The 10189-nt window shown below is 56.4% G+C and overlaps 1 protein-coding gene across 1 annotated transcript in view; it reads left to right on the top strand.

The window, feature by feature from the left end:
• The window catches only part of PCSK6 (proprotein convertase subtilisin/kexin type 6), a 179333-nt gene that overhangs the window by 167373 nt on the left and 1771 nt on the right, over positions 1-10189 (top strand). Inside the window, exons 20-23 of the mRNA XM_010843399.1 lie at positions 709-796; positions 2662-2765; positions 6374-6503; positions 9168-9280. Coding sequence (XP_010841701.1) covers positions 709-796; positions 2662-2765; positions 6374-6503; positions 9168-9280 — 435 coding nt within the window. The remainder of the gene's footprint in view (positions 1-708; positions 797-2661; positions 2766-6373; positions 6504-9167; positions 9281-10189) is intronic.

Raw genomic sequence — 10189 nt, forward strand, 5'->3', positions numbered from 1 at the left:
GGAGCCAGGCAGTCTTTAAGGATGTTTACAGCTGTGGAATAACCACCCTCTTGAGAGGAGCCACAGAGTCAGGCAAGACAGGCTTCACAGGCTTTGCAGACTCCTGTCCGGGGGCCAGGTTGGACACATCTCCATCCCCACTCCCCACCCCACCCCGATGCCTTGTCCCTCCAGACGTGCTCTCTGAGCCCCTGCAGCATATATGATGCTGCCTGCGGGCCCTGGGGAGGACGCCCCGAGGTATAGTGGCCAAGATGCCAGGATGAGTGACCTGGATGATCTCCAAGACCCAGGGCTTCCTCTTCAAGGTGTGGCAGATGTTGAGCTTTGTGTCTGACCCCTGTGAAGACCCTGTGTGGGGGTGGGGGGGTCAGGGGCTCCTGTGGCCCCACCCATCTCACTCAGGAAGACCGGCCGCTCAGGAAATTGCTCGGCTGCCTCCAGTCCCCGAGAAGAGAGCTAAGGGACCCCTACAGGCCTTAAGGTGACCTGAGGACTTCAGTTTACTCCAGAAAAAGGGTGCAAGGCCTGTGACCCGACCCCCAGGCACGTGGTCGCCATGTGGCTCTGGTGGTTCTGTCAGCACGTCACCCGTGACTGCTGTTCCATCCATCAGCCCCTCTTGAAACTCTTCAGTCCTCTTGGCCCAAGCTTGACCTACATCCACTCTTCTCACCCTTCTCTTTACCTCCTCTCACTTTTCTCCAGGTCAGAAAAATTGCCTTAAATGCCACCCAAGCTGTAAGAAGTGCATTGATGAGCCAGAGAAGTGTACTGTCTGTAAAGAAGGATTCAGGTAAGACCCTCCTGCTGGGCGTGGCCGCAGTGTACGCTGGTTTTAGTGTCTGTTGTGAATTTACACTTTTTCCTAAAAGCTAAAACTTCAGAGGCCCAAAGACTTTCAGGATAAAGATTCCAAGTCAAAATCAGATCTGCACTTAGAGCTTGTTTAGGATAGAAAGTCGGAGGATGAGGAAGGTCTCTAGTCTGAGGCAGCATTTGGGGAATCGGTCAAAGCTGATCTGCTGATGGAAAGTGGGGCTGGATGCTGGAGGGTGGGAGTCCAGCTCCTTTCTCAGGCCCCAAACCCCACCCACCTGTCTCCCTCCTGGTCTGGACACGGGGTTCCTCCCTCTGCCCCATGGCCTGGCCTTCTCTGTCTCCCAGCCCTCGTGTCTCCTTCCAGGGAGCTCTCGTGTAAACATCTTACTGTTTCCTGTAAAACATCTTACTGGATTAAAGGTTTTTATGGGAATATGTTGAAGTGTTGGTTTAGCCCATTTCATGCCATCAAATTACACACCATTTGTTCCTTAAGTCACGGTCTAGAAGCTTAGAAGTCATTCTGTTAGGAATTGTGCTGAGGCCCTTCCGCAGTCCAGTCTCTCAGACTGGGGTCTGCACTTGAAGAAAGAAAGAGACAAGAGGTGGTCCTTGAGGGTAGTGCCTCCCGCCTCACCCTGCTGCAAGGGGACAGGGCGGGGCAAGGGGTCTTGTTAAAATGCAGGTGCTGACCCAGCCGCTCTGTGACTCTCAGCATGTCTCACCAGGCCAGGGGACAAGGTTACTGGTCCTGCGGCCCACCTCCCCCCACCCACCTTCCACCACCTGAATGCCACTGTGAGGGGAAAACACCCACAGGGTTGAGTTCTTGTGCAGCAAGGAGTGAAGGAAGGAAGTGTAAAGAGCATTTTATTCCAGCAGCTCTCACCATTTAATCTTTTTTTTTTTCCATGAAATGACATTTTTTATTTTTTTTAAATTTAATTTAATTTTTTATTTTTAAACTTTACATAATTGTATTAGTTTTGCCAAATATCAAAATGAATCCACCACAGGTATACATGTGTTCCCCATCCTGAACCCTCCTCCCTCCTCCCTCCCCATACCATCCCTCTGGGTCGTCCCAGTGCACTAGCCCCAAGCATCCAGTATCGTGCATCGAACCTGGACTGGCATCTCGTTTCATACATGATATTTTACATGTTTCAATGCCATTCTCCCAAATCTTCCCACCCTCTCCCTCTCCCACAGAGTCATCGCAGCTACTAACAGGGAGAGGAACAATCTTCCCGGCAGCACAGCTGAGCTTGCCTGAGCCCTGAGCTTCCTCTAATCACTTCCAGATCAGGGGATTGGAGGGAAGAGGGTCCAGGGAGCCAGGAAGGGAAGGGAACCAGGACCCCATGAGTCACAGGTTCTCATCTGAGCCTGGGAGTCACAGCTTGCAGGCCTGCCAGGTCCCAGGAGCAGATTTTATTTCAAATTCATTATGAAACATGGAAGGTTTCAGGCAAGGGCAAGGCTGGAACCCATCTAGTGTCAAGGTGATTGTTGCTGCTGGCTCCTCTCCCGCATTACAAACGCTGCGCCCTGGGAGACAAGCCAGCAGGCTGACCCCACCACCCCCTCGGGCCTCGGATTCCATAGTGGCTGGTGTTAGAAAGTACACAGGACGTGGCACCCCGCATGGGAACAAGGCCACCAGAAGGCCTGAGCATCCCTCCCAGCCACTTTTCCTGAGCTCAGAACCTGAAGTGACACCAACAGCTGTGTTCTAGCACCTCTCATCTCCTCTCAGGAAAGACGTTGAGGGCAAATCCTAATACAATCAGAGTTTCAGAAAGGATGTGAAAACCTGCCTTTTTCCCTGTTCACCAGCCTTGCCCGGGGAAGCTGCATTCCAGACTGTGAGCCAGGCACCTACTTTGACTCTGAGCTCATCCAATGTGGGGAGTGCCATCACACCTGCCGGACCTGTGTGGGTGAGTTCATGCCTGCTCCCCAAGCCGGCGGGTGGGCAGAGGACCTGAAACCCAGAAAGCCCTGGCACTTAGGGCTCTGTGGGTGGATGTTGCAGCGTTGAGTCCGGGAGGAGGGAGAGTGATTAATAGGCACAGAGGTTCAGTTTGGGAAGATGAAAACATTCGGGGCATGGATGGTGGTGGTAATGGCTCCACAATGCTGTGAATCTCCTTATTTTTTTATGGTGTACTCTACCCTAGTTTTTCTGAGCATGCCCAAGGCAACATATGAAAGACACAGGTGTACTATAATATTGTGTTGCTACTCACTCAGTCGTGTCCGACTCTTTGCGACCCTGTGGACTGTAGCCCGCCAGGCTCCTCCGTCCATGGGGTTCTCCAGGCAGGAATACTAGAGTGAGTTGTCATTCCCGTCTCCAGGGAATCTTCCCAACCCAGGGATCAAACCCATGCCTCCTGCATCTCCTGCATTGGCAGGTAGACTCTTTACCATCTGAGCCACCAGGGAAGCCCTAAGGCCACTGAACTATGTTAAGTGGTCAATATGGTAAATTTTACATTGTGTACATTTGACCACAATTTTTAAAAATTAAAAAAAGAAAACCCACAAGGGCCCACATCCTGGCGTTAGGAGCCTGGCCGGGCAGGGGTTGCTTTCAGGCCAGGCTGGGCTGCTCACTGTTCTCGAGCTCTTGCCAGGGCAAGCGCCTGAGGTTCAAGTCCTAAAGATTCAAGAGTCATCGGAGAGAGACAGGGTAAGTTCTGAGTGTGAAGGAATGAGAAGGCTTCTTAAGACATAGCCTTAGTTCCTGGGCCTGTCTTAGCTTAAACACTCACTCACAGGGGAAAGGCTTCCGTAAGGGGGGTGTGTGTACTATAGTCCCCACAGGATGATGGCAGAGCTGCCGTCCAGGCGCAGATTCTGTGTAGAATCTGAGAGTGATTGTTTTGTCGGCTCGTGCTGCAGAGCTGTGTGCAGCGGACGATGCCACACATCAGAGTTTGTGGCCCACATACATTTCTGGTTGAATCTTCTCCTCTGACCCTCCTTCCCAACCCAGCGCTGGGGTCCTTGTTCTAGGAAACCCATGTCGGGTGCAGCTTTTGCTGCAGAAAGGTTGTAAGGATGAGATCTCCATTAAGGATGTAATGTGGGTCCCGGCAGGATGGGGTAGCCTCCCAGGGTAGACGTGCCATGGCCAAGGCCATAACCTCAAGGCCCCTGGAGCAAGCCATGCCTCCCCGGGGCCACTCTGGGACAGCACCCCCCCCGGCCCCCAGAAGGCCAGGGCTTGTCGGGCAGCCCTCCTGTTTTTTGCCTTGATGCCTGTCAACGTTGGTTCTATATCTTTGACTCGTTGTTTAGCCCAGCTTGATAAAGGAACATCACTGGCATCACTTATTCAAATGTCATAGTCTGTTGAGTCCATAACACCCAGCCAGGCGTGTGTCTTTATAGCACTTTTGCTCATTCAATGCAGTTTTCTTTCTTGGCACCCCCACACTGCCTGCTGGTGGATGGCTTTATAGTCGCTTGTGGGTTCTCTCACCCAGCCCAGCCACCTGTCACTTCAGGGGCCCGGCAGTCCCAGGGCTGCCCTGCCCCCACGCCCACCTGCCCAGGTGCCCTCTATGCTCTGGGATGTGTGCACCCACCCCGGCTGATGTGGGTAGAGGGACCCTGCCTCCAGCTCTGAGTCTCAGAAGGCCCCTCACTGCTGGTCAGGGTCCCTGTCCAGAGCCCCTGGAGGCCCAAGCCACCTGGCCTTGCCCTTCTGCTCTCAATCAGGGGCCTCTGCTGACCATCTGTGAGGGCCCTGGGCACCATGTGGGGAGGTTCGAATACACAGGAGCTTAGGGGCATCTGTCCCCACCCCAGGTGGCGGGGACCCTGGGATGGTCAGTCTGTGTCCCAGAGCCTCTGAGTCAGGAGGCTGGGATCCCTGGGGTGCCCATCTGCCTTGGTGGGTGCAGGAGACCCGGCTCTGTCTCTGGCTCTTGTTCTCATGGTAAAAGATCCAGAATGGAGAAGGTACGTCTTAACTGTGCTGAGGCGCACACCTTGGCGGGGCCTCCGCCCATCCAGGGCTTTCTTGGCTTCCAGCCACAGCCGAACGTATCTCACCCACTTTGTGTTTAGTAAATTGAACATTAAAGTAGGAGTAGACCACTGCAGATGCTGGTAGGATGGGGGGCGGCGTTCAGTGGGGAGCCAACAATGTGCCAACAATGCATACACTCCCTGGAGATAAGTGGGGGCGGAAGGAGGGGGCACAGGAGCAGCCGTCAGTCCAGAAGAACGTGTGCGAGGCTCCCCCACCACACCCCAGCTGCAGGGGGACAGCGTGCCATGCAGACCCGGGCGGTGGGCACGTGTCCTTCATGAAGGCCCGTCACGCACGGGTTCCCACTTCCGCCTTACCCCCATCCCCCCAGATGCTCAGAACCCCATCCAGGCCAGCAACTGTGGTTCTGAGACACAAGACCAACCGTTGGAGCATGGAGCCATCTGCAGGGATTCTCCCTTGATGCAGGCACGAGGCCCTCAAGTCCACAAGGTCCACAAGTCACTCCTTGAAGACGACTGGACACCTCAGCCTAAGCTGCCAGGCCTCCAGCTGAGGCCAGACCACAATCAAAGTGGGGGGAGGTCCAGTGAGGGGCACATCCAAGACAACTGCTCCCCACGCTTGACCCTCTGCGCCGTCAGCCTGCAGCCTCCTGGCCACCTCTGACACCCCGTAAGGTGCTTTCAGGGAGATTTGGCACAGAGTGGATGCCTGGCACTCACTTGCTATTCATGTGAATGGTGAGGAGGTGGGCAGACAGACAGACAGCACAGTCTCTTCAGTCTGGGCCACGCCTGCCCCACGCTGACAAGCCCTGTTGACTGAGCTGCAGGTTTTCCTTCATGACTCTTGATCCTTCATTCAGAGTCTTTGCCTCTTCTGTCCCCACACCCCACCCCATGAGCCCGAGTGGCTTTTTTTCTGTTGAAATTGTCCCGATCCTTCATACCACATCTCTGTCAGCCCCAGGGCCCCACACCTCCTCTTCCCATTCTCCATGTTGTCTCACACGACATTCGGTCCCCTCGAAACACCACGTGGGCTGCAGATGCGGGTACAAGTTACCCTGAGAAGCAGGTGGAAATCAATAGAACATCATGTTTAACCGCATATATGTAAATATTACCATTTCTCCATGTAATTGATATTTAAAGATCAGTGAGCTATTTTACTTTTTTTTTTTACTACATCTCTGAAATCTAGCGAGTAAGTTTGTGTGGTCAGGCCCCATTTTGAGTTTAAGGCTACACCAGCTGCCCTGGCCCAAACCGGTCCAGGCTTGTTGGGAAAGAAGGCCCTTAGAATCAGGCTGATGGACATGGCTGGGGCCGTGGGAGTGCACTAAGCCTGGCGTGTAAGGTCTACTTCCTAGGAGTGGGCGAGGGGGCCAGTGCAGACATGTGGTGGGCAACAGTTGGGGGTGGTCTTGCTGTTGGGGGCAGCCTTTTAGGACCTGGATCTTAGGCGAGGCCACAGATCTGTGACACGCAGCAGATGGTGGGTGGTCACTGACCTCTGCTCTCTTCCCGTGCCCCTCAGGGCCCAGCAGAGAGGAGTGCATTCACTGTGCCCCGGGCTTCCACTTCCAAGACTGGAGATGCGTGCCGGCCTGTGGTGAGGGCTTCTACGCAGAGGACATGCCAGGGCTGCCCCACAAGGTGTGCCGCAGGTAGGTGCCTCCTCCAGGCAGTCCTCCCGGCCCAGCCCCAGATGGCTGAGCATAGTGCCCGTGGAGGAGGGACCAGGTCTGGAGGCCCCTGTCTCAGGGACTGGGGTGGGGTTCACTTTCTGAGTAATCTGTTGAGACCTACTGCCACAGACCACAGTGTGCTCACTCTGTCGTTAGGAAACCACCTGTTGGGTTTGCTTAGATTCTAAATTAGATAACTTAGAGAAAAAGAGAAGGTCCTGACAGCCTCCTCATTCCAAAGCCGTTTCCAGCCATTGCAGCAATGCCATAAGCCTCCCCAGTCTCCTTTTCCTCTCCTCCTTTGTATCTGCACGGCTCCTTGTCCTTGTCTGGGGACTCTGGTCATCGTGGGTCATGGGCAGTAATGAGAGGCCATTTGCTTGGTGTCCTCTTAATGTCCTGCAGCGTGCTGCCTCACTCCAGGCTTTGTGACCTAAGCCCAGGAGCAGGGCAGAGCAGCCCGCCTAGTCCAGGGTGAGAGTGACCATGAGGAGTCTGCAGGTAACCTTGAAGACCTTGACAGTGAGCCTGAAATAGACTCGAAACAAGGGACCCAGGGCCCACATCAAAGCAGTGTGGAGAGACCATACCCCATCTTCCAGCTCACAGCTAAGGACCCACAGGGCATCTTCGAGGCCCCCAGGATATATTTGAGAACTGTTACAGATTGTAACCTAAACAAGTTAAACAAGTTCCGGATTGTAACCTAAACAACCTAAAACAAAAACCCAGCAACCAAACATAAAACAGGAACACCAACCACTCTGTGGTAAGCCAGTGAGATACCACCCGGTCCTTGCATTTGTAGGACCCACACAGGAGGGTTGGGGTTTCAGCCCTTCCGCCCAGCTGCCTTCACCTGGCCTGGACAAGTCCGTGCAGGCCCCTTGACACCAGCATCTGAAGTCAACCTTGATTTTAACTCACCAGCTCTTTCTAGGGCAGCAGCCCAGGGACTACACGTTCTGTAGTGATAACAGTCTCATTTGTCAGACACCCTGGACCCCTGGGGTGCAGGGTACTTCCACACTGTGAGGTCTCCCAACTCCAGGAAAGCTCCTCCTGGGCTGCGGAGGCCAGAGCTCCTTGGGTGTTCTCCCCCATGGGAGATGAGGCTTTCGGCCTGGAGCGGGTTCCAGCACTGGGGCCAACACAGCAGGTCTCAGAGGCGCATCCCAGGAAGAGGCCTGCATGGGGCACCACGGTAGTGGATGTGGCATTGCAGAGAATTTCTTCCTCCTCACCCCCTGGCTCTGAAGACCCCTCCACATGGCTCCTCTCGGGGGATGGATGGCCTTGGTCCCCGGCTCTGAAGACCCCTCTGTGTGGCTCCCCCAGGTGGATGGACTGACTTGGTCCCCTGGCTCTTCAGGGCCTCTTCCCACTTGGGCAGCAGCAGCTCCCAGGGAACTTGGCTCTCCAAGACCCACAGTCCAGTGCCAGCCAGGCCCATTCCCAGAGAGGATGATGGGCAGGTTCAGGGGGCAGGGCCCAGCCAGCTGGGCTGGAGCCTGAGCACTGAGGAGATCCATGAAACCGAGAGACAGGGCTGAGAGTGAGAACAGTCCACACTGAGTACCTCAGACAAGGTCTGGACACCCCGAGACTTAGGAAGAAGACCTGGAAGAGGAGTAAGAATCTCTTTGAAGACAGAGCAACTCAGGGGGCATGGGGTACTTGCCTGAGGGGGTGCTACCCTCGCCTTCCCACCACACTCCCGCCCCAGCCCGGCCTCTCTGGGTTCACTGTTGGGGCAGGATGCGGGCAGGCCTCTGCCGTCTGAGTGTTACCAGAGCAGCCTGAAGACGCAGGTGGGTGGTGGTCCCAGCAGTGGGGGGGAGGCGATGGGGCTGCAGTGGGTGCCACCCTGTGGAGGTGGAGGACATAGTCGCAGGGATCTTTGGGGGTGAGGTAGTGGGTGGGGGACTGACTGGAAGTGGCCCCTGTCCCATACAAGGAGCTGCTCTGTGGGGCAGACCCAGGCCTGGCTGAGCCGCCTCCTGCCCGCCACCCTACCTGCCTATCTGAGCCCGCTCCCGGGCCTGCTGGGCCTGCAGCAAGGTGGGTCTGGGGAGACCTGGTGCCTGGAGTAGAGCTAGACTGGAGAGGCAGCGGGCAGGCAAGGTCCATGCATGGCCCAGAGCAAGTTGGTGTCGACCGGCTCTCCTGAGGAGCCCAACGGTGAGCCCTGTAGGTTGGGCCAGCCGTCCAGTCTCCAGAGCAGCTGCTTGTCCCCAGCGCTGCAGCCCAGCCACAGCTGGATGCAGATGGACAAGACAGGTCCCAGAAAAGCTGCTGGTGTGGCCCGAGGCCAGAGTGTGCCGACCCCCAAGGTCACGGCGCTCCGATGGTAGTAGTCCTGGGTCCCGTCTCTGGGACAGGACTGAGAGGGCACCCTCAGCCCTGTCCCCAGGGGTGAGGCCGACCTCATCGCAAAGGAGGCTGAAGACTGATGGGTGGTGCCCCAGCGGCTCCTGGGTCCTGTTTGTCACACAGGTGACAGACGTCAGACATGAGGAGAGACCACTGTGGGGCAGGGTTACTGCCAGGGGCACTGTGGGAGGGCAGGCAGGCTGGCTGGAGGGCCCTGGGAAGGGCTGGAGTGGTGGGGCCCCTCCTTATCAGGAACCCGTGTCCTCACAGGTGTGACGAGAGCTGCCTGAGCTGTGAAGGCTCCAGCAGGAACTGCAGCCGGTGTAAAGCGGGCTTCACACAGCTGGGGACTTCGTGCATCACCAATCACACATGCAGCAATGGTGAGTGGGCATGGGCTGGACCCAAACCCCTTGGCTGTCCGGCCAAAGAGGGAGAGAGGGGCAGGGACCACAGGCTGTCCCTGGGGTGGCCCTTCCCTCCAGGCCCCTCACACTGACCAGAGAGGATCCAGCCGCCACCCTGCTACTGTGGGTCTGTCCAACGAGTGACTCTTAGGAATGATTCGGACGTTGTCCCCACTCTCACTCCAGTAGCCCCAGGTGGCTTGGGTGTGGTGGCACGGGTTAGGAGAGGCCCACGTGTTCTGCAGGAAGGATCCATGTGTGTGCTGTGGGAGAGCTCTGGGGCTCTGGTCGACTGGGAGGTGAGGATAGGTTGTGAGGGCGGAAACTCAGAGACCAGGTTGGGGATTCCAGGCAAGAGGAAGGGTTGACACAGAACTCTGGGCTGGAGACCAGGGCAGAGGCCATGGGCAGACGTGCCGTGGTAAGGAACCGCTGTGGCTCAGGAAGCATAGGGATGAGCAGCCCGAAGCTGTCTCTGGGTGCTAAGAGCCTGCTGGTGTGCTGGAGGGAGAGCTGCCAGCACCATGAGGTCCCTGAGCATGGAGCTGGCAGCAGCCTGGGCCTAGCAGAGTGTGAAGCCCCCAGAGAGAGCCCGGGCATGCCCTGCAGACCATGAGGTGGCCTCCTTGCCTTGGAGCTCTGTGGTTTCCTTGGCTTGGAGAATCATGTTCCTTTAAGGCCAGGAAGCGCTTACTTCAGGAAGCCACCTTCTCGGGTGAGGTCCCAGCCCCATAAAGTGAGGCTGTCCCGGCCCCATGCGTGCAGGTCCCCAGAGGCCAGCTGCCAGGGGAAGGGCTGGCCTTAGGGGATTGGCTCTTCCCCTCCCTCAGCCATTCCCAGTGCCCTGATGAACCCCTTCCTCTCATCATCCCTCCTCCCCACTGG

This window comes from Bison bison, unplaced genomic scaffold, assembly GCF_000754665.1.
Source record: "Bison bison bison isolate TAMUID 2011002044 unplaced genomic scaffold, Bison_UMD1.0 scf7180017864181, whole genome shotgun sequence".
NCBI classification, from domain to species: domain Eukaryota; kingdom Metazoa; phylum Chordata; class Mammalia; order Artiodactyla; family Bovidae; genus Bison; species Bison bison.